We start from the raw sequence: 23907 nt of genomic DNA on the forward strand, positions 1-23907 counted from the left end.
GTCTGAGGCTGTTGGGGATGGAGCTCTGCTACCAATGTCACCAGTGGTACATCAGAATGTCTTCCTGAGCAGGATTAACTTTGGGGACTGGAATCTTACTAACCCAGCAAGAGCCTTCTAGTTGCCAAGGGTATATAGTAGTGGATAGACTATGGAGACCAGAACTTGGTGCTACCTCAACATCCGATGCTTTCTGTGGGGATCGTACTTAGGTGCCAAGGTACATTCAAGGTACTTGACTTGCTGGCTTCAACATCATGTGCCATCTGTTCCTGTCACCCTCACCTATAGTTACAGTTAACCAATTTCTCCTAAGCTAGATTGGGATTGGAGATGGTAAGGGTTATACTAGAAAGTATGTGCTGGCAGCCAACATCTGGGGGGGAAGGGAAGGAATTGGGAATACCTCAGCAAAGATAGGGAGACATACTCAACTTTCCTAGGGAGGAAAAGAAGCACTTCCGAAACTCTCCACCAACTCCTCTCCCCAAACCTAAGCCGCTCTTCATCTCCCAGCCATACTTTTCCTTCTCTACTTTGCCCTCCGTTCCCACTTTCTTTTCCCCTCCTTCCTTCTCCCCTGGCTCCTCTTTTCTTCCTGTCGTCTCCTCTGTTCTTTCTGTGTTCTCTTTTACCTCCACCTCTGCCATTACTCCTATGTCTCTTCTCCCTCTCCCTCCCCAAGCCTCAAAGAACTGGCCATGGCCTCTCTGTATTTCCATCTGCCTCTCTGTACATCCTTCTGCCTCAAAGAACTGGCCATGGTCTCTCTGTATTTCCATCTGCCTCTCTGTACATCCTTCTAAGTCCTCTTTCTCTCAACTTCTTCTCTGCTCCTCTCTCCCCTTTCCTATGTTCTCTGTCTTCACCTGTCTTCTATCTCCTTCTCTGTTGCGTCTGTCCCCTCAATCCTTTCCCTCCCTATTGTCCTCCCCAAGTCTAGACAGGCCACTGATACCACAGTACTAGGCAGAATTTCTAGGGATTCAGATTACTCTCCATCATCCTTGAGGGACCCTCTCTCTTAATCTTCTTAGTGCCAGCTTTTCTGAGCATTCATTTACACACACACACACACACACACACACACACACACACACACATCCTGTAAATTAGATGATTTTGTCAAGTCCCCAATCCTAAATGCCATCACAATTCCACTCCATTTCTCATTCCTCAATTTCACACAATGTCCTCCATCTCCTCTTCTCTGAAGATTCCCTTTCCCCTAATCTGTCCCCCTATATATTTTCCTTTCTCTAGCCTTTAGATAAGTGGACAGTATGTATATCATAGTCCCCTTGCCTCTCCACATCCCCCATATTCCTCAAAGCAGAGGAAGGGGTTTGATGCCCTGTTAACAGGGCGGCAGTACAAGAGGTAGGTTCCTCAGTCAGGATATTCCAATTCAAACATAACTGGATGAAACTGAGAAGCACTCTAAGCAATGAGGCACATCATATTTGTGTATGGTCTTCTTCATTGATTAGGGAGTAGTTGTGTCTCAGAGACAAGTTGTGGACCTACTCTGGTTAGTTTTAGGATAGAAATGGGTGATAAATCATATTCCAAAAAAATGTCCTTGTAGAGATTAGTTCCTTTTGCTTCTTGAAGGAGTTTTGGTTTTTAGGGGCTCCCTATTCAATTGTAAACCCTCCTTGTCTTAAAAGGTCCTTAGATTAAAGTTGCTGCTTATAGGGAGTTGATTAGAGCAATTAACACCTAAGAAAAAGTGTAATCAGTCAGTCAATACACATTTATTAAATGCCTACAAATGTGCCAGGCACTGGCCTAAGCACTGGGGATACAAAAAAAGTCCTTGCCGTCATAGAACTCAGAATCTAAAGAGGGATATAATATGCAAACAACTAGGTACAAACAATGTACAGGCTAAATAGGACATATCAACAGAGGAAAGCACCTGGAATGAAAGGGGACTGGGGGAGGGCTTCCTGTAGAAGGTGGGATTTTAGATGAGATTTGAAAGAAGCAGGGGAGCTGGGAAGCAGAGGTCAGGTTTGTGTTACTCAGGCACGGGGGACAGCCAGCGAAAATACCTGAAGGGGGAAGATAAGAGTGTTTTGTTTGAGAAACAACAAGGGTATTGTGATTAATGAAGTTCTTTCCTCACAACAATCCTGGCAAGAAGAAAGTGCAAATTATTCCATTTTTGCCCAGCAAGAAATAGGTTCATTTAGGATAAGACACTAACAGTGAAGTATAAGAGCCAGGCATAGGTTTGGAGGGAGCCATATAGGGAGGGGCTGTTGGGACATGGGAAGAGATGCAAAAAGTTACCCTTTACCTAACTTTGAAGCTTTTCCTGTGACTGCTCAGTTCCCAGCAGGTTTTGGTGTTTTGTTTGGCCCACAAAGACAAGTTTCCTTTTAACTTTCCTACCCAGCTTATGTATTCCTTTTCCTTCCCTCAAATGTTTACAATGAGATGAACCAACTTCTCAACATTTGTGTTCATTTGTTATCACACATAGAATGTCAAAACTAGCAGTTACTTTAGAAGGCTCAGAGAGAAAAGTGAGTGACTTTCTCAAAATTGAGTACCTAGCTAGTACCAAAACTGAGACCAGAAACTGGTCCTCTGGGTTCTCAGGGCTCCCACAGAATTTGGCTCTCATCTGGATATGAAATGACAAACTTCTCTCTAAGTAAGTTTAGCTTTTAGAGTGGAGAGGGGAGAAAGGAGCAAACAGTTTGACTTCTTGTTCAGTCCTCCCTCTTCCCTCCTAGTTGGTATCAGATCAGGTTTCTGGTTTCTAGGCTTTAGGTTTCTCCTCCCAAATTCTTGGTGTTACATTTCTGATTAATGGAAAAGGAGGGATTTTGCTCCCCCCTTCAGTCTCAGGTGGTCAAAGTTTGAAGGTACAGTTCCCTGCTGTGACATTACTGAAAGGGAGTGAGGGAGTTAAGCCTGACTCCTTTCTCCTCCTTCTAAAGACTCCTTCTTTTGATCTGGCTACTCATCTGGGACCCAATCTTGGATCCCTATTTTCCTTTAAAGAACTAGGTGTCTGGAGGACATACTTAGATCCTTTTCTCCAGTTGCCTTCTACTTTCTAGGAACTAAACTCTCATTTCCCCTGCCTGCCTCACAACACTAAAGGTCAAAACTCAAAGGGTGGCATAGACTGCAGTACCTAAAGGTAGCACACGGGGGCGTCCAAAACACATGAAGAAGATTGAAGCAAGAGAGAAGGTGGTGTCTTTATGAATGTGTCTATATGTTTATGTCTTTGTGCCCCCTTGTATGAGTGTGTGCATGCGTACAGGACTATATGCATCTATGTGGGTGTATGTGAGACCATGTGACGGAAGACGGTATTTAATGTTTTTATTTGAATAAATGTTTTCTTGGAATGTCTTTGACTGTGTGTGTGTGTGTGTGTGTGTGTGTGTGTGTGTGTGTGTGTGTGACCAGGATTGTCCTTCTGTGTCCCAGAGTCTGTGTTTGAGAAATATGAAGCCATACTGTATTGACTCCTCCTTCCCAATGTCATCCACTTCACATTTTTAGTGCCCCCCCAAGTCCCCCCTACTAAGTGAAGGAACTCTGGTCACAAGGGTTAAAGTTGGCTCTGTCTTAGCCACCTTAGCCACACCCTCAGCATGGATCTTTGAGAGTGCATGAGGCTGTGTATGTGGAACTCAGAGTCTTGGAAACTGTCAGATTCCGAGTGCAACTGTACGTATATGTGGGTGTGCCTATGTGACTTTGGGTATCTGTGTCTGTGTGTTATATGTATATGTGTGTGTACTTACATGTATGTGAGTGTGTGAAAGACTGTATATATGTGTTCTAGTACTTTCCTCTGTGTGTGTGTGTGTGTGTGTGTGTGTGTGTGTGTGTGTGTGTGTGAGAGAGAGAGAGAGAGAGAGAGAGAGAGAGAGAGAGAGAGAGAAGGGAGGGGGAGGAGGGGAGATGGGGGGGGATTAGAAAAGTAGGGAGGCATAAATTCTTAGGTTCCCCCCCCCCAACAGTTTCCTCCTACCTTTCAGTAGGGGTGTTTATGTGTGTTCTCTAGAGGGCTCTCTGTACCTCTGAGCTGTCTCTTTGCATCTCTCTGTCTCTGTGTCTCTCTTAGTATCTCTGTCTTTTTCACTCCCATTCTTGGTGACTCATCTCTGCGGCGGTCTCGCCCTCCCTAGTCTCTCCAGGTCTTCCCTCCCCCTCCCGTGGTGGTGGGGAGACTGAAGGAGCTAGGACCCCAGAGATGGGGACTTGGGAGACAGGTCACCACATCCAGAAGCTTACCCTATGCCTCTGTTGTCTTAGGATTCCCCCAACCTCTCCCCAAGTCTTCTCAAGACCCCCACCCCATTGGGCTGGGGCTGCGTATGGGGTAATGGTGGGATTTTGGGGGTGCCCTCCAGTACCCTCCTTCTTTCCTTTCTGAAATCCAGACCCCTGTCTCTTTCCCCTCAGTAGCCCCCCCTCCGCCCCCCACCCTTTGCTGACGCACTGAGAGGCTGCAGAGGTGAGTCACCGGCTGGGGGAGGGGGGGAGGGAAGGGAAGGGGATATGGAGTCACTGGACCGAAACCCCCCTCCTCCTAAACCAAGGGCACAGCTTAGGAATTCATTGTTTTTTTCACCCCCAAGCTTTTGCCATATTCTGCCCATTCTACCCCTAGAGTTCTACCCTCTCCTCCTACCTTCCTAAAGAGAGAATGGGACTCAGAGTGGAAGTAAAAACACACACACACACAAAAGATAGACTGTTAACACAGAGAAAGACTACATCTATACCCTTAGAATGTATCTCTTGTGGTTCAGGTCTCTCTATCACAGTCTCTTTTTCTCTTTATTTCTGCAGCTCTCTATCCCTGTTTCTTCTTCTTTGCCCCACCTCCCACATCCCCAGGGCTTGCCCTTTCTCACTTTCATCCCAATCTATTCCTCTTCCAATGACTGTTAAAGGCAGCAGGGTGTGAAGGGCACCAGGTGGGATAGAAGGCTTTGTTGGGGGGGGGGGGTGGGGGTGAGGGGGAGCTAAACTGAAAAGAGAACAGACCGGGAGAGACAGAGATAGATGCAGAGACATGAAGGATGTATTTCCTCAAGCCTCCTCCCCACCTACCTCCACTCCAGTTATCTATCACAGGGAAAAAACAATAAGTACACCATTTTGCTCCTATCCTCCCCTCCCCCACTTAATCACCTAGGGCCCTCATTTTCCAGCATGAAAACGGTATTCTTGACTAGTCTAGGCTCGCTCCCCACAACTTTGGACTGGGTGGTGGGGTAGGAATGAAAGAGGAAGGGAGAGGGAGGAAGGGCAAATTAGATGGGGGGCAAGAAGAAGGGGATCATGGGAAGTAGGAGTAGGGTAGGGGCATAAAAACTTATAGACCAGAGACATAGGGATAATGAACTAGGGAGATTATGACCCAGAAGTAGGAAATATACAAAGAGATACCCACAATATGGTTCTACACAGATACAGAAAACTAAGAAGGCAGACATTCATTCATTCATTCACTCACTCACTCATTCAGTTCATTCATATATTCATTCAGTACACATTGATTTAGTATCCACTGTGAAAGACACTGTTAGGCATGTAGACAAAGGGCACAAACACATACATGTAGCAAAACAAACGATTATTCATATACAGCACACGAATTGCCATTGACAGACATACCAAAACCCAGATGCCTAGAAATGGGCAAACACAGAATCCGACACACACAGATATCTGGAAACATAGATACACATCTGAATGTACAGACACAGAAATGGAAGCATATACCAATACACACAGCTTTGAAGAGATGCTCCTACAACAGAACTCCACACACCTAGAATCACGGCAACACCTAGCCAGCCTTCTAACGCTGGGAACAGAAACACACTGGGTTTTTTCTTTCTTTGTTAGCCCTTCATATGTATCTTTCTGCCTCTTTTCATTCTCTATTTTTGTCGATGTCTATCTGTTTCTCTATGTTCTTCCTACCAACCCCACCCATTTTACCATCCCCCTCCACAAAGGTCTTTGCTATATCTGATTCATTCTCCTCAGGAAGGTAATGTGACTCTTTCCCCACCCTCACTCCACCAACCCAATTACCAGGTCAGTAAAAGGAGAACAGAGGTGGGTAAGGAGGTCCTGGACAAAGGAAAGAGGGGTGAAGGAAGAAGTTGAGAAGTGGGTAAGGGGTCATCTTTCCTGTTCCTTCTCCAAGCTCTCTCTCTCTCTCTCTTGTCCCTTCACACATCTCCACTCTCCATCTCATCTTCTCCATTCACCTGTCTTTAGCTTCAATCTCTCTCTCTCTTTCTCTCTCTCTCTCTCTCTCTCTCTCTCTCTCTCTCTCTCTCTCTCTCTCCCCCCCCCCCCCCCTTCTTCCCTCTCCCTCCCTCTCCCTCTCCCCTCCCCCTCCTAAGCTGATGGGCATTTCTTTCTGGGAAAATAAAGCTGCTGATGGAGCTAAGAAGCCACTGGTGGCTTTGGAGGGAAAGCACGTGAGTATGTGTGTGAAGGAGTGGGGGTGGGGGTGGTATGGGGGCAGAAGAATCGGGGGAGGAAGTGAAATAATGTGAGAAAGGGTAAAGAAGATGGGGATGGAAGGAGAAAAATACTATGAAAGTGTATTTGAGAGCGTTAGAGAGAACGACACAGAAACAGAGAGCGATAATCAGAGACACGCTTTGTGTACATATGTATCTCTGTGTCTCTGCATCTCATAGCGTGTCTGTTTAAGTCTAGTCACTCTCCTCTTGCTGTCCAAGCCCCCACCTCTCTTTCCCCTCGAAGCAACGCCCTCTACCCTACCTCAGCATCATTCCTGTAGACGCAGCACACCTCCCTCCGTCTCCCCCTTCCCCTATACCCTGCTTCCGTTCCCCCCACCCCACCCCACCCCCACCCCCTCCGCCCACGGCCGGTCTCCCTTCACCGGACCTGGCTTGCTGATGGATTCTCTTTGCGCAATCTGTGCGTCATCGCCCCCCTCCCCTCCCCAGCCGGAACCTCCAGCCGCCCTGAGCCCCCCAAGCTCAAACCCCTGGCGCAGGACAAGAACTGAGGGTAAAGGGAGGAAGCATTGGGGAAGGGGCGATCTTTGTCACTTAGGGGTTCTTTGAAGTCAAACCTTCGCTTTCAAGAATCTGGAAAAGCAAGAATTGAATTCCCTAGTCTATCTTCACAACCCCCTCCCCTTATGGATTCGCCCTCCAAACGTCCTTCCCTTCCTCCAAGGAAGGAATGGGGGGGTGTTAGATGAAAGAGAAGCATGGAGGAGGGGGCACTAGGACGATGGGGGCAGCAGCGTGATGAGCCAGTGGGGGCGGGGGTAGTGAATGGGAGAGGCAGACACACTTTCCCTATCCATAGGCAAGAACAAATAGAACCACACCGTCCACTCTCTCAAATGTACCTACTCAGTCAGTCCCCTTCCTCTTTCTTCTAACACACACGCACGTACACCCTCCTCTCCCACCTTACCCCACTAGTCACCAACCACAGACCCAGGCACACGCACCTAGTCACCCATTCACACTCAGACACGAATCCACAAACACACGCACAGAAATCTGCCTGTCTTTCCTTCATTCATAACGTGTGGCACAAGCAGGTGGGAGCTGTGGGAAAGCATTCTTCCTGCCCTGATTTTCACGTCCTACCGCTTTCTCCTTCTCTCAAGCCCTAGAACCTCAATCCAATTTAATCCACAGATTGACCTCTTGCGGCAGCTATAGCTTACATTCAACCCCTGGGTTTATATTTAACTCTCTCTGCCCCTCCCCATTTTCCTTCTTTCCTTCCTCCTTTCTTTCCTTCCTTCCCCTCCTTCTCTTCTGATTCTCCTTCATTCATTCACTGTCCTCCTCCCCCAACCCCGTGTTCGCTTCATTTATTCATTCATTCATTTCCCCGGCGTTCGGCTTTAGCGTGCCAGTTAGTCCTCACTCTTCAGTGCGCAGGCTCAGAATAGGGAGGAGGAGAAAAATCTTCCAATCACTGGCCGCAATTAAAGCCCCTCCACCGCTCACCCCGCTTCCCCATGAATGAACATTGACGTCAATCGGGCGGAGAAGACCCCCCACGTGATCTACTGGCTCCCCTTTATAAAGAGGCGGGGCGGGCGCTGTCCAGCGTGCTGAAGCTTGGGGAGAGAGCTAGCGAGAGAAACCGGAGAGTCGACCACGCGAAGAGAGACCAGCCGGAAACTGACCGAGGCGACTGAACGCAGGACAAGGACCGAAACTCGGAGCATCTGCGCTCTCCAACCTCGAAACCCCGACCCTCATCCTCCCCTCCCCATTCCTCGAATCCCATCTGGTAAATACTATTCTGTCGGTCTGTCCACCCCCAAGGATTTGGCTGTGTGCAGGAGGGATGCGTCTTCCTTAGTTTGGGGGAAGGGGTAACGCCAAGGGGACCCTAAGAAGATAGATAGAAGGGGGGTGATGTCCCCCTTTTTACCATATAAAGCCTCCCACGCTCGATCTGGAGAGTCCCGTGGGGAGCAGATATTTTTTTCTCAGCCTCGAAGCAACGTGGGCGGTGACAGGAAGATAGCTTCGAGAAGGAGCGGGGGCGAAGTGGAGGTGGGGGAACACAGACGTGAGTGCTGCCAGGCGTTCCCCTCCCAGTTTTAGGACTCTATAGATTAGCACAGCCCCATTTTCCCTTAGGGTCCCAGACTTGATACTTCTGGGTTTGAGAGAAGTCGGGAAAATTGGGTTAGGTAGCGCGTCAAGGGTAGCTCCCAGAGAAACGCCAGATTTTGAGATCGTGAGGGGAATTTAAGGAGCAGAGAAGACACCCTGAAGCCCTGACAGCCCCTCTCTTTTCACTCGCCTTTTCCCCACTTTATTTTTCTTTTCCATAGCCCCTGGAAACCATCCTTCTCCCATTCTCGGCCATGAGGTTCCCACAGCTGCCTGCTGCCGCCCTCTTCTTCTGCCTCATGCTACAGATGAACAGTCTTCAGGCAGCGCCCCCGGGGCGCCCAGATCAGTCGCTGTCGCTTCCCATATCTGAACACGAAAACTTGGCAGCTGGAGGAGGGAAGCCAGGGGAAAGAGAGAGCCTAGATCCAGAAATAAGGGAGGAGAGAAGCCCAGAACACGAGCCTGAAGAAGAGGAAGATCTATTCCAGGGGGTAGATCCACGGGCGCTGGCCGCGGTCCTGTTACAAGCGCTAGATCATCCTGCCTCGCCCCCGGCTCCAGGGGTCTTGCAGCAGCAGCAGCAGCAGCAGCAGCAGCAGCAGCAGCAGCAGCAGCAGCAGCAGCAGCAGCAGCAGCAGAAAGGAGAGGCTTTGCTAACAGAAACTGTGCGTAGTCAGACCCTCAGCCGCCCGGCTCAAGAGATAGGGGTACCCCCGACGCTTTCCCGTATCCCAGAGGAGCGCAGCTCCGAGGGTTCCGATCCTTCCGAGGAACTAGAGGCACTTGAATCCTTGCTTCAGGAACTACGCGCTTTCAGTCCAGGGAATGCTAAGCGAGAGCCAGAGGCTGCTGCGGCTGAGGCGGAAACGCATACCCATACACTGACCCGGGTCAACCTGGAGAGTCCGGGGCCCGAGCGCGTATGGAGGGCCTCCTGGGGAGAGTTCCAAGCTCGTGTCCCTCCCCCACCCCCATTTCCTCGGCGGTTCCAGGAGCAATTGCCTGAGGGCGTGTCCCTCCCTGAGGTGCGCCAGGGCGAGAGCGAGCCTGCTCTAAAAACACGCCAGGGCGAGAGCATCGCACCCCTCTACAAGGCGCGCCAGATCGAGAGTGCACCTTTCTCCAAAACGCACCGCCCAGAAAGCGCAGCCATGGGTAGGCTTGCAGCTGGAGGGCGCCTCCTGCAGCGGGGGCTGGCCCAGGTAGAGGCAGGTAGGCGGCAGGCTGAGGCTACGAGGCAGGCAGCAGCTCAAGAGGAAAGATTGGCTGATCTTGCCTCTGACTTGCTGCTCCAATATCTGCTGCAAGGCGGCGGCGGCGGCCTGGAGCGAGGTGTGGGGGACCGGGGACTTCAGGGGGAAGGGGAGGAGGAGAGAGAAAGGGAGAGGGAGGAGGAGGAAGAGGGTGTGATCCGAGGCGGGGAGGAGGAGGACGAGCAGGGAGATGAGGAAGACGCTGAGGCAGAGGCTGAGGAGGTTGAGAGGGGGCGGCAGAATGCATTGCTATTCGCAGAGGAGGAGGAAGGGGAAGCTGGGGCCGAGGACAAGCGCTCCCAAGAGGAGACACCAGGTCAAAAGCGAAAGGGACAGGTGGAAGGAGAAGGGGAAGAAGATGAGGAAGAGATGGACCCGCAGACTATCGACAGCCTAATTGAGCTGTCTACTAAACTGCACCTGCCCGCAGACGACGTGGTCAGCATCATTGAGGAGGTGGAGGAGAAGCGCAAGCGGAAGAAGAACGCCCCTCCTGAGCCCCTACCTCCCCCTCGGGCCCCCCCTGCTCCTACTCACTTTCGCTCCCCAAAGCTCCCACCACCCCCATCTTTCCCTGCCCAAGACGAGCTGCAGGATTGGAATGAGGTGCTCCCACCCTGGGATAGGGATGAGGTGTTCCCCCCGGAGCCCAACTACCCCATTCCTAACTACATCCAGCCCCGGACACTCCTCCCACCTCTCTCTTCCCCAAACCGCCGCCACCACTACTACGCACAGCCCGCAGAGCGGTCGCAGTACCACTTCGGCCTTAGCCCACAAGGGCGGCGGGGCGAAGAGGAAGAAGAGAGGCAGCAGCAGGAGGAGGAGGAGCTGGAGAATTATATTGAGCACGTGCTGCTCAGACGCCCTAGCCTGTTCCCGTGACTCTGCTTTCCCATTCGTAATGGTCCCTTCTCTCTTCCCCTGTGCGAACCTCCCTAAGCCTCCCTGTGTTCTTCAGTGTTCTGCATGCGGTACCCGACCTTTTTGCGGGGTGGGGAAAGTCCCACCCCTCTTGTCTCAGCCAACCTGGCCCCACCCACTGCTCTTAAGTCCCGCCCCCTTCCCTTTAACCGTCTTCTGCGCGAGATGAGTACCCCACACTCCTGGTAGGGTATCAGATCCGTGAGGGTGATAGTGGACGAGAAAAAACCAATCTATCCTAAGCGGAGAAGGAGGAGCACGAGTACGGAAACTTGAGAGGGCAGAAAACTCCCGTGTCCTTCTAACTCCACCCACAAGTGATGTAGCGAAGGAGCAGCTGAACCCGGATTGTAAAGACTTGCTCTACACTCGCCTCCCCATCGGGGCCCCGTTCCCTTGCCCTAAGCCACCCTATCTCCCTTCCAGTTTCCCCATTGGTGAACAATAATAATAAAAAGCAAAAAAACAAACAAAAAAAAACCATACCAGTTGTGTAGAAGCCGCCTGTGAATCGAAGCCCTCCCCGATCCCAGGGTTTTCCTAGGACCCCGATTACTCTCCCCAAACTGAGACAACCCAACCCCTTTCTTCCCTTCTCTGTTGTAAATACCCCTCACGGGGAAAATAGTTTTGCTAAGAAATAAAAGTGACTATTTTATTAGGACTTTTTCTCTTTTATTTAACCCCCTTCCCCTACTTCCTCTCAAGAGGATAAGGGAGTATCAGCCACCTATCTTCCTACTCTCCTCTCATCGAGCACTTCTTTCCTCTCCTTCCTACCCTAGGCAAAAAACATGATGTGTATGATGAGGCAGAGGAGGCAATCACATCAAGGGTCAATCAAATTATACCTTAGGGCCTTAACTCACCCAAACCTTAATCTTTCCTGGGTGTAGTAAGTTAATTTTCCTCTTCTGCTCCCACCAGGGTGCATGCCACATAGATGGGAGGGGGAATTGTGTGTATGATGGGGAGGAGGCAAACAAAAAAAAAGTATTTGCCTGAAAGACGTTGGCACCTATAACTCTCCAAATTTGGGCTAAAGTGGCAAGTCTGAACCATTTAGCTTTCTTCCTACAAGATGAGACTCTTGGGATAAGGAAACCACTTCTGGGGTTTTTCCCCCTCCCCAAAGGGCAGCTGATGGAGGGGACAGGAAAATGGACAAGGAAAGGGGTGCTAAACCTAAAGACCTGGGTTCCAATGCCATTCAATTTTTGCATGACCTCAGGCAAATTCTTAGTTATAAGATGGAGATACTGATACCTACACTATTCTCTTATGAGGAAAGTCTTTTAGAAGTGCTATAGCACTTTGAGCTACTAATACCACAAGCAGAAAATCCACAAATGATAGTCCTTTTATTTCAGGAAGAAAGGAAACAGAGACAGATAAACACCCTTCTTCCCTCCCTCCCCCTAAATGAGAACATTTGGGGTTCCTCTGAGTTCCCAAGAGGCCAAGCCTTCTTATATCCCTTCCCTCAAAGTAGTAAGATTTTAAAAATAGCTATGTTATTCCCTATGGTTCAAATCCACCCTGAGCGGGGACAGCGGTGAGAGATGTAAGGAAAGAGACACCCTTCCTTAATATACTAGAGATTCCTTTCCCTAGGAAAGGATGAAGGCCTGGCTGATTGGAGTAGGGAGGGGGAGGAAATGGAGTTATGTTATTTTTCTTTGGGTAGGTAGGTGAAGGGCTGAAAACAATTTCCATTTAACCTGACATATTTATATATTTACAGTATATGAGAACAAAGTAAGGTTTGGGTGAAGTCAGTTGTCAGGATGGGGAAAGAGAGAGAAACATACATTATCACACCTCTCTTCTTGGTCATAGTCTTTCTCTACCCATCCAATTTCTCAAACATCAACTGGAAAAAGTTAAGGAACAGGAAGTGATGGGAGTCAGAGAAAGAAGGAATGTTTGAAGGATTCCAGTCCACAGCTCTCTCCAAGAGAAACTGAGAGAGCAAGGGAAGGGTATTCCACAGGGAAAAGAGATCTGAATGTGTGTGGACTTTGAAGTAACCAGCCATGTCTGCCAAGGCATGGCAACCCTGCAATGTGTCTCCCATCGGGGTGGGAAGCTATGCCAAACCCATCTCCTCCAGGACACTTCGAGGTGACTCATCTTCCTAAAGCAGTCAGAAATAGGGTGAGAGAGACATGGAGTGACAGAAAGAGAAGGGGGATAGAAATGGGAGTGGGGGGAAGATGGAGCAAAAGAAGGACAAAAGAGGAGGAAAACAGTGAAAGAGATTGAGAGACAAAGATTGGGCAGAAAGACAAAAAGAGGAAAGGAAAGAGGGAAGGGGGAAGAGGGAGGGGGGAAAGAGAAGGGGAGGGAGGGAGAGAGAGAGGGGGAGAGAGGGAGGGAGGGAGGGAGGGAGAGAGAGAGAGAGAGAGAGAGAGAGAGAGAGAGAGAGAGAGAGGGAGAGAAAGAAATAATGTGAGGCCAAGGCTGGGACAGCTGAGAGTTCCCTATAAGGAAGCTCCCCTGTCCCCATTAACCCCCACCCATGGCATACTCTATGTAGGAGTGTCCCAGTCAGCCCATCACCTTCTAAAAAACCCAATGCCAGGAGCATAACAAACTAAGCACGATAAGCTTGGGTGCCACAGATATTTGGGAAGTAGAGTTATATAGCACAAAGAATACTAGCCCTGGAATCAGAGGCTCAGTGCTCAAATCTTGCCTCTTATGCTTACTACCTGGATGACCTTGGGTCAACTGCTTAACCTCCCAGCTTCTTCATCTGTAAAATGAGGGGATTATACTAGATGGCCTTTCAGGCTTTAGGTCTACGATACTATAAGATTTAGGGGCTAAGTGCCAGGAGAACCAAATTTCAGAAGGGAGTAGGGGCTTAGATGAGACGGCTAAGGGCTAGTAGGGTGTGAGTAGAGCTGAAGGTCAGGCTCCCAGGTCCCTGAAGGGGAGTAGGCTACGCTGAAGATAAGGGATGGGCAAAGGGGACTGTAATGGAGAGTGGGTAGGGGGCAGCTGAGTAGAGAAGCTGGACACTCACTGTGTCAGGAAGTGTAGTTCTTGCCTTTCCTCCAACCAAAGAGATGAACCCCCCACCCCCAACCCCCATTCCCCCATCCCCTCCCTCCGAGTCAGCTTTGCTCATCACTGCGGATTCTGGTGACTCATCTTCCTGCACCAGAAGGCTGGGCGGCAGTGGCACAGAGGGGGCTGGTGGCCTCAGTAAAGAGAAGAGCCAATAATTAATCTCCTTTGACCCCAGCCTACAAACCCTCATTATTGTTCTCAAATTTAACATCCTGGGGGGCCAGAAGCTGCACTGAGGACATATGGGAAAGATAAAAGGAGAGAACCAGGGTCACACTCCTTCCTCCCTTGATACCACTTTTGAGGAATTAAGACACCTTAGTTCTCAAGGAGAGAAGGGGCAAAAATTGGAAGTATAAGAATTTGGGTTCTCTGTATCCCCTTTAGGACCTCGCTTTTTGTCTTCAGGGCCTAAGGGTGATCTGGGTAGTTTTTTTGAGGTAGGGGACAAATGTCATAGGGTGGCTTCTTTTCTTTTCTCCAACCCCTGTAGAACCCTCATAAAGTGGCAGGAAAGGGCCAGCGTCAGTGGCAGGCAGGTGCAGAAAAGGAGATCCACCCCACCATTCTCCTCCTCACTGGCCCGAGTCTGTACCTCCTGTAGTAGATCTGCTTGTTCTATGGCCTTTAGCACACTTTTCTTAGAGGTATCCTGGACATCACCACCCATCAGAAATTCATCCAAGATGAAGTAGGCCTTCTCAAAGTTGAAGATGATGTCGAGTTCACATACCTGGATCACAGGAACATAGATTTAGGGCCAGAAGGGGCTGCAGAGGTAATCTAATCCAATCCCTTCTGGATAACTGTGACCCAGAGAATTTAAGTCATTTGCCCATAGTTAGGAAAGTAGTAGGCAGAGCTGAGATTCAATCTAAGGTCCTCTGACTCCAAGTTCAGCAGTTTTTCCCATAACACTATCCTAGGATAGAGAATAGGATGAGCCATCAGAGGATGGATCCTCCTCATCCTGCCTCCCTCCCCAACTCCCTTCTTTATATTCTCTTAGTTTATGACACGTCTGCCTTAGACTCCTCATCCCACCTTTCCTTCATTCAGCTAACTTCCCCTCATCCCACGACAATCCCTGTTCCTTTTCTTTACTGAACTTTTGCCACATTCCCCACCACCAATCTCTGTATGCCCCTGTCCAAGGTCTGAGATTCTGCCCTCAGCCTCTGTCTCAGGTTCAAAGGATCCAGAACTTGAATGGATATTTTGGATCATGTCTAACTCTCTTGTTTAACAGAGGAGGAAACTGAATTGCAGAAAGGCTAGATCACAGAGACACGATGCAGCACAGACAGCATTCAAACCCAGGTCCTTAACCCCCAAATCAGCTTTTTCTACTAATGCCATACTCTTTTAAACCATCTCCTGAAATCTGAGCTGTCTTTCCTAATTCTGAAGTCTAATGCCCATACCTTGGGGACTGAAGTAAATTTCTACTTTTTCCACTCCCACCAAGGGCTCATTAGGAGGCATGGCTAATAGGCTGAAATTTTTATAAAAAGGGATTACTGTTCTCATTGCCCTTAATTCATCTCCTGATCCTCTTGGGGGAAGCCTAAAAGGTTCCCTGGTTTTGGCAGAGGGAGAGGGTAGGTGGTGAAGCTGGGGAGAAACTTACACTGCCAAAATATTTGTCCAGGAGCTCCACATATCGGTGGATCAGTTCCAGTGTGATGAGCTCATTATCTTGGCCCTCAATGGCGCAGCAGAAGTAGAGGCTGGCATATCTGGGAAAAGGGGCACATTGTACAACTGGGGAAATAGGATGATGGGGTCAGGGGTTCTAATGCTCCAGTCCTTTGGTCCCAGGCATCTGATCCCCGAGATGCCAGCTCCCTTCCCACTCTACCTACCCCCTCCCTCCATACTCCACCCACTGCCTCCTGGGGCACCTGGTAGGAACAGGCCCCAAGGTAATGTAAGAGGAGCGGTGCTGCTAGACACACCTCCCCAGGTCTCTCTCCTTGACCCTTTGACCTTAGGAACAGACACATGGGAAGACACACGTAAACTTTCCTTTTTGTCCTCTGACCTACTGTGTCTGACTCAGAGGAGGAACTAGAACGTGTACAATGGAGGGCTAGAGGCAATACACATAGGGCTGCTAGACAAGAGGGGGAAGAACCTGCTGCTCAGGGACAGGATAGTTTGGCAAAAGGCAGGTTTTAGAGATATGGGGGAGAAAAGTTTGTGAATGAGGGTGTGGTCACGAAAGGAGATTGGAGTCAGAAACCGATTCCTCCCTTATTCTCAGCCCGACCTATTCCCCATGCCTAATCTTAGGGCTTAGACCTGAAACAGCCCCTCCTCTCTCAGACATACTGTTTAACATCTCCAAATGCCTGCTCAGCAGGACCCAGGCAAACGTAAGACAAGAATAGGGGCTTTCAAGAATTGGGTATCACCTCTTATAGACAACTTTGAGGTCTCTCCACTCCAGGAAGCTGCACATCTTGGGCTTTCTGGCCAGGACGACCTGCATAAGCTCTCGAACCATCTTTTTCCTCTCCTTGTCTGACATAGCCAGGTACCATTTCTGCAGCCGCAGCTTCCCCTGCCGGCTGAACAGCAGCATGAACCGCATCTAGGGGTGGGGTGGAGGGGGTAGTAGTGTTTGCAGATATGGAGGTCTGATACACAGCACTGAAACCATGTATACTAGCCTCCAAGTCTCCTACTCCTAACCCATGAAATCCCGTTTCTTCCCCTCCCTCTCCTTTCCATACCCCCCACCCCATACAGATTTCTAGGACTTAACCCTTCCTTTAGGAGCAATATTAGGGTCAATGAATGAAAGTTTCAGAGAGGTAGATTTTGGCTTAAGATAATGAAAAAAGTCCTAACAAAAAGTTTTCCTACAGTGGAATACTCTGCCTCAGGACACAGTTCCCTGATGAAAGTCATCACCATAAGCCAGATGACCACTTGTCTGTAATAAAAGGATTGCACAGCGGAAAGAGATTCTTAAGATCATCTAGTCCAGGGGTCCTTAACCTTTTTTGTGTGTCATGGACTCCTCTGGCAATCTGGGGAAACATAGGGATCCATTCTCAGAACATTTTTAAATACGAAAAATAAAGCACATATGGTTGAAAAGGGAACCAATTATGTAGAAACTGTCATCAAAATATGTATTTTTTAAAAAAACAAGTTCATGGACCTCAGGTTAAGTACCTCTAAAGTTGATCCAACCCACCATTTTACAGAGGGAAACTGAGGTCCAAGGTAAAATGGGTAGCAAGTAGCAGAATAGAAATCTGAACCCAGATCTGACTCCAATTCAAGCTTTCTAGAGTTCACAATACCAAAAGTCCTTGAAGAAGGGGGTTGCTTCAGGTGGGGGTTGAACTGGATGAACTCTGAGGTTCTTTACAGCTCTGAGCTTCTTAGACCTTAGACATCCTACTTCTAGATTCAGGTTCTTCCCCCTCCTCCCACAAAGCTCTCATTCTCCTCGGGCTTTTATTTAACTCTCATATCCTCTTACCCTTTTCTTTCCAACCCCTGCTCCCTTGGAGAACCCACATATACATATCTATAATTCCCCTTTTCTAATGCCATCCCCGTGGTCGTTCCACTCCTGACCCCCTAGTCATTCAAGATACAGCAATCAAGTTGTCCAGGAACTTGAACAGGACTATTTCTTCACTGGGAAACAAACGGCAATGTTAGGTTAGCACATATTTAATTTTCTGGGTTGGATGACTGAAATTTGGGGAGAAGGATGAAGGAGGGAAAGTGGAGATACAGAGGATAACACTGTCTTTCCTACTCTAAGGAGCCCAATACTATCAAAGACACTAGCTGTATGATTGGTCAGTTGTCTCTTTCAAGGGGTTCCTCTCTGTGGGCTATGGAGTATGCTATTACGGTAGCACGGGAAGGAAATGGGTGGGGGGAAACAAGGTGCAGCAGGCAGAGAGTGGTGGAGAGTGTGTTATGTAGGTGGGCAAACTACACAACAGACTTGGGGGAGCAGAAGCAGGTGGGCAACGGCTCTCGGCGTTTTAAGAAAGAAGCAGGGTGTTGGGTTGGGAGGAAAGAATGGAGGAGTCCGGTGCTGGCGGGGAAGTGGGCAGGCGAATGAGGCACTGAGGTGGGGTGGCTGAACAGCGGAGCAGCAGGGCCGGAAACTATTGGGGGGGGTAGTGGTGAAGGGGAGCCTGTGTGCATGTGGGAGGGCGTGTGCTGAGAGTACGAAAGGGAAGGCTAGGAGGGCAGGGTGGACGTGGGGAGCTGGACGCCTGGGTTTCCGAGAGCCTAGTGCCTACTGAGACCCGGAAACTTCCTCCCGAAGAAGCCGCCCCCTTCACCCTCCGGCGGACGGGGGTGGGGGGCAGAGGCATCTCCCCCGGGACTGACCATCGCCCTCTGCCCCGTGTCATTCCCCACAGACTGGCGCCCGCGGCTCAGGCCGAGTCCCTTCCGTGCCTCCTATTGGAACCCCCACGCCCACGCATGGCCCTACGCTAACGCGCTCCGGGTCCCCCTCCCCCTTCCTGGTCCAGGGGCTCCCGCGGCTCGAGACGCCCCCTCCCTGCGGTCCGTAGGGACCGGGGCAGGGGGGAGGGGGGGGTTCCACCAGGGGCGGCGGCGCTTCTTCCTCGATCTCCTCTCCTCTCCTCCCCCCCTTCCCCTTGCAGGCCCGCCCGACCTGGGGAGGGCACCTCTGGGGTGGAGGAGGCGTGCGCCGCCCCTTCGGGCTTTGGCCCCCGAGATGTCCCAGCGGGTGTAGCCCACGCCCCTCACTTCCCCTCCCCCAGCTTCGCACTCCCTACCATCCTGCAGCCTCCGGCACAGCGCGTCCCTCTTCGGCCACCGTACGGGCCGGCTCCGCTTCCTCTCTTTCCCTTTTCTTACCCCCCCCTTTCCCGCCCCCTCCCCTTCCCCCTCCCCCTCAGCCACAGGACCCCAGCCCCACCCCTTTTCCGCCAGGTGGAGCCTGGCTTCCACCCCAGCGTATTGCGTAGGCGCCGGCGCCGAGGGGTGCGGAGGCGGGGCGGCGCCTAAGGTGGAGGGGAAAGAGGAGGAGCGGAAACCATGACAACTCCCTTCTGGGCCTCGCTGTTCCGGGCCCCGCCGTTGCCATTAGCAACCGGGAGACTTTGACCTGTACTAACACAGAGATTGGGTAATGGGGCCTGCGGGGCGTCCTGCTTCCGAGCGTTGGGGGCAAAAAGCGGGAAAAGAGGTTCGGCTGGGAGGCAGTTGAGGGGCGGGGTGGAGGCGCCGTGGGGGCTGCGAGGAAGGGGAAAGGGCAGAAACAGGAGGTGATTGGGAAGAAGAGAGTTGAGAGACTGTGTGCGCGTGAAGTCAAGGCCCCGAAGCCCATTAACAGAGGCCGAGCACTAGGTGTGCGAGGGCCTGAGCGGTGGCTGCTGAGGGATGGAGGAAGAGGGACTTCACTGGGGAACCCGGCGAGGGGGGGCTGCCCTTCTCGGAGAGACCCAGACCCCCCAGTTATTTTACATTATTATAATATCTACCATAACTGCCCCTGGTGTCCCATTAACCGCATTTCCACTGACTTGTGGAGAATGGAAGACCACCGAGGGCAGGGATCGTTTTGTTTTCCTCTTTTCGCGTAGTCCCTGGCATACAGGCGCTTCATCCATACCTTAAATGAACACCACGATTTTATCTGTATAGATACTGCACCTGTATGAATGCTGCACCCGCCTAGGTTACAGCTTCATCCGTGCCTCGGTAGACTTTGATGAAGTAAGTGCTTTGGCCAAAGAAAATTCATCGGCAAGTAGTCAGCCTTCTGGTCACGTTTCTTTGGCTTAGGCTGGACCTCGGGTAACAAAGGCAGTTACCAGCTTGTAGGACGCCTCGGAGCCTTTCCAGCCCGTGGGACATATCGGAGTTTGTGCACACAACCATGGCTGCCCTTCAATAATTCCGGGTTCACATCACGATGAAGGATTTTCCTGGAGGATTTCGTACTAGGTGGATAAATACCAGTGTAGACCCAGGGCTGTCCATCTGTTACCCTTTGGTCTTTACATGACAGGCGCACTACCTTTCCTGATCATACATTTATTTTCTGTATAACATCCTTTATACCACTTCTGGCGCTTGTCTTTGTAATACGTTGCAGTCTAATTGTGGCTACCATACAGTTGCTCTTTGGACCAGTTACAATTTTGAAACTTTAGGGTTTAAGATGTATGGTAGTTCATAGTCATATAGCAACATGTTTGAAAATTGGTGATAAAATGATGAATTTTTGTGTCAGGGAGTAGCTTGGGAGTAGTCTTACATAATGCATAATTATTGAAAAGCAATTAAGTTTGTTCTCTTCCTTTTTTTTTTTTTTTGAATTCTGGGACCAGGTCATTGTACAGTCCTTGTCCAAGTTACTAGTAGACCAACTGGTTGGGTTACCTATTCAGCTACTTGTCACAGTCTGGACCTCCTGCTTTACTACTGATTTACTGTGCCAAGTAATTGGAAATTATAGTGCTGTTATATAGTATTATTGCCAGTTCATACTATATGCATCTGTGATCTCATCAATGCGAGTGCTGCTAGAGACTGAAAACCATTCTTACTTTCTCATACTGTAAGGATTTTTAAAATATTATATTTTATATTTGTATTGTATAATTTAATGTTTTTTATATAATATACAATATAACCTAATATAATTTATATTGGCCTGACTCAAGCCATTTGGTGGTTCAGGTTCCATATTGGAGTGAAATGAGATACTTGTAGATGTTCTGACATTTGACAAAACAGAAGCTTGCTTAATTGTGGCATGGAAAGGCTATTTATCAATTGGGTCATTGCTGCGTGACTAGTAAGAAGGATATAGCAAACCTGAGGAGTTTGGAGTGAGTATAAGTGAGGAGAAATGTATGTTTCCAGTAACATTCCTGAGGAAGAGTCACTTAGGAAGGGGGAGGTAAGGAAAGCACCTTGGCTTTGCCCTTAGCTAGGTATCCTTCTGTGCAACCTTGGCCCAGCAGCCATGGTATACCTGGGCCATCAAAAAAGACTGTTAACTTTTGGATTGTTTAAGAACTATGTTGAATGGAACTCTTCATACGAGGCCATTAAGATCTGCATCACATGAAACCTGTAGAAACTGTTTAGTGTAAGGACAATGTCTGAGTCTCCCTAGGTACTTTCCAGAACTTTCCAGAGCTGGGAATGTGGAGAATTGTGCCAAATACACCCAGGTTGATTTCATGGGAAGAAGATATATTTAAATGGTCATAGAGTATAATGGAAGTAATAAAGTGTCATGCAAATTTAGGACAGAGTTTGGGTGAATGGTATACAATGTGGATGGGTTGGTTTTTTGACTTAGCCAACTAGCTCAGGAAGTAGAGATAGAGGGTCATTCGCACAGGTCAGCATGCTGGGTGGTAGCCTAAATCAGTAGTGGAATGTTTTCTCATCAAAGGCCCAAAGCCTTTTAGAACCAGGGTTTTCATAGAATTTTCAGACAAAGGGTTGGTGGTGGCAGCTTGGCAGCTGACACATCACTAGTGGGGCAATGGGGTCAGGGAGGATGGATCAGTAGCAAAAGGTAGGGGGTTTCTAAAAATTAACCAGGACAAGGAAGGTGGAATTTTAACTCCGCTGCATCAGCAAGCTTGCTGGAGAGTATTCAGCAGTCAGTTTTAAGTAGAACTAGGTGCAGTTTAAACCATAAGCATACCAGAATTGTGTAACAGGAGACAATAGTGAGATAATGGGTCCATCGTTTGCTCTGACTATTCATAAGAGAACTCCCTCTCATCTGCTGTACTAGGGCTTAGAGGAGCTATTCCTTCAAAGGGACTTGGTTTCCAAGCTCATCCTTTTTTCAGGCATCTTCCCTATTACCCTTCTTGATTTCTACATCTTTGTCTTCAAACATATTGAAAATGCTTTATCTTGAACCCAGAGCTATACTTTTCTCCCACTGTACACATTGATTTGCTACCACTGCATCCATTTCTTTTTTAAGCTCCTGAAATGTGCTTTCCCCCCCTCCAATTATTCTATGTGTAAGGTATGCTGCCCAAGGAGGATGTGTGTATTCACAGAGAATGTCTAAAAATAAAGACAGATAGCTCAAGGAGAGGCATGGATGGATATCTCTGAAATCGTAACCTATCCTTCTCTAAGGGAAAATGTGATTTTTGCCTTTCAGGAAATGGGAGAGGTCATGAGACTAGCCTCTTTGTTCTCCTCTGAGACACAGTGGTAGCAGCCTAGAATTATATTTATCCACCCTATTAAATGTTGGTAATTTAGGGGCACAGTTTTTAAAATATTTAATTTTTTTTCAGTTTTCAGTGTTCACTTCCATAAGGTTTAAATTTTCTCCTCTTTCCTCTCTTCCCTCCCCAAGATGGCATGCAACCTGATATAGGCTCTATACATACATTCCTATTAAACACATTTTCACATTTGTCATGTTGCATAGAAGAATTATAATGAATGGGAGAAACCATGAGAAAGAAAACAAAACAAAAAAGAAAAGAATTGTAGGGGCACAGTTTTTAGGTTCAAAAGCCACTACCTTCCCTGGTCACTGGGTACCTTAAGCTAATGCCCACCAGTTTGGTCTTTTCTGACCAAGTGCTGATTACTTATAAGCAGGCCATTACAGATATGGAATAGTGAGTGGAACCATCTCTTAGAGCAAATAGCAAGCATAAATTGGAGGAATTATACAGATTAGAATATACCAGAAAAAGAGCAAATGAGCTCTTTAGATGGGAGCAAGATGAGATCAGTGCTCAATCAAGAGAGAGGCCCCAATTTTGGCCTAAGGGGAAATTCCACAAAGTCTAGGGAGGCAAGCTGGAAATCCAGGATAAGGTGAGGGACCAGCTGCTTTGCTTCTAAGTCTGCCTTCCAAATTTATCTTTCTCTTTCCATGTGTCTTGAGTCGGTCCCTGGTAGAGTCTGGAATTTCGTTGTATTTCTACGTCATATCTGTACTGAAGCCAGAATGAAGAACATTTGTCCTCTCCAAAGCTCTCTCACCAACTCTGGCCTCACTTGTGCATGCAGTCTTGTGTCAGCGTTTTCACCACCAATTCAGTTGTAGCTGAACAACAGCACCTAGAACACCCTGGGCTTGGAAACTGAGCAGAGTGGTTCCTGTTGTGAACTAGTGTGAAACGAAGGTTAAACATGCAGAATGGGGCCAAATTATGGAGACTGAAGCAAAAAAACGTCTTTGGCCTTTATATATTTGTTTTTAACTTTTCAGGTTAAACAAGTTTTATTTTTTATTAGTCTCTCCTACTCTTTTCCCTTTTCATATTCATTAAGCAAATTTAAAAAACTTAAAACAAATCCTTCAATATATATCTGCCAAGTTCAATAAAACAAATTCTACACTAGCTATGTCTGAAAATGTATATTTCTCTGTTTTAAGCTTACCACCTTTCTGTAGATGATAAGTGGCATGTTTCATTGTCATTCTTTTGGACTTTTGGTTTATCATTCCGTTGACCAGGGTTCTGAAATCTTTCAAAGTTTTTTTCCCCCTAAAATGCCGTCATTGCATAAATTGTTCTAGTTTTGCTTACTTCATTCTTAACCAGTTCATAAAAATTTTCCCAAGACATGTATGAACTGATGCAAAGTGAAACGAGAACCAAGAGCACATTGTAACCAGGAGTAACAGCAATATTAATATGTACAACATTGGAAAGATTACTGTGAAAGGCTTAGTAACGAATCAGTAAAATGATCTGCCACAATTCTAAGACTCTTGATGAAAAATACTCCCAGATGGAGAACTGCTAGGCTCAGAGTACAAATTGAAACATATTTTTCCTTTATTTTTCTTGTGTTTGTATTTTGAACATTTCTAATATAGAAATATGTTTTGCATGATTTCATATGGAAAATGAGTTTTGCATTTCTTGCTTCTTTAATGGGTGGAAGGAGGAGAGAATTTGGAACTGAAAATAAAAATAAAAGTTAATAAAATTAAAGTCTTCCCAGTTCCTCTGAAAGTCTATTTCATCATTTTTAAGGTACAA

At 48.3% G+C, this 23907-nt stretch overlaps 2 protein-coding genes across 3 annotated transcripts; one reads left to right on the forward strand and one right to left on the reverse strand.

Moving 5' to 3' along the window:
* Positions 1 to 8868: 8868 nt before the first annotated feature.
* VGF (VGF nerve growth factor inducible) lies at positions 8869 to 11277 on the forward strand. 2 transcript variants are annotated; one of them, XM_036765953.1, is made up of 2 exons: positions 8869 to 9199; positions 9248 to 11277. In XM_036765953.1, exons 1-2 carry the CDS (start codon positions 8888 to 8890, stop codon positions 10772 to 10774), a joined length of 1839 nt encoding a protein of 612 aa, XP_036621848.1. In that variant the 5' UTR covers positions 8869 to 8887; the 3' UTR covers positions 10775 to 11277. The 2 variants fall into 2 exon arrangements, with proteins under 2 accessions (XP_036621848.1, XP_036621847.1); XM_036765952.1 differs by having other exon boundaries at positions 8869 to 11277.
* Positions 11278 to 12155: 878 nt separating this feature from the next.
* On the reverse strand, positions 12156 to 18802 carry AP1S1 (adaptor related protein complex 1 subunit sigma 1). The gene is made up of 5 exons (XM_036765959.1): positions 18682 to 18802; positions 16309 to 16487; positions 15522 to 15630; positions 14487 to 14624; positions 12156 to 12950 (listed from the first exon to the last, which is right to left on the reverse strand). The coding sequence occupies exons 1-5, from the start codon at positions 18682 to 18684 to the stop codon at positions 12903 to 12905; spliced, it is 477 nt and encodes a 158-aa protein (XP_036621854.1). The 5' UTR covers positions 18685 to 18802; the 3' UTR covers positions 12156 to 12902.
* Positions 18803 to 23907: the final 5105 nt, after the last annotated feature.

This window comes from Trichosurus vulpecula, chromosome 7 (genome assembly GCF_011100635.1).
Source record: "Trichosurus vulpecula isolate mTriVul1 chromosome 7, mTriVul1.pri, whole genome shotgun sequence".
NCBI lineage: Eukaryota > Metazoa > Chordata > Mammalia > Diprotodontia > Phalangeridae > Trichosurus > Trichosurus vulpecula.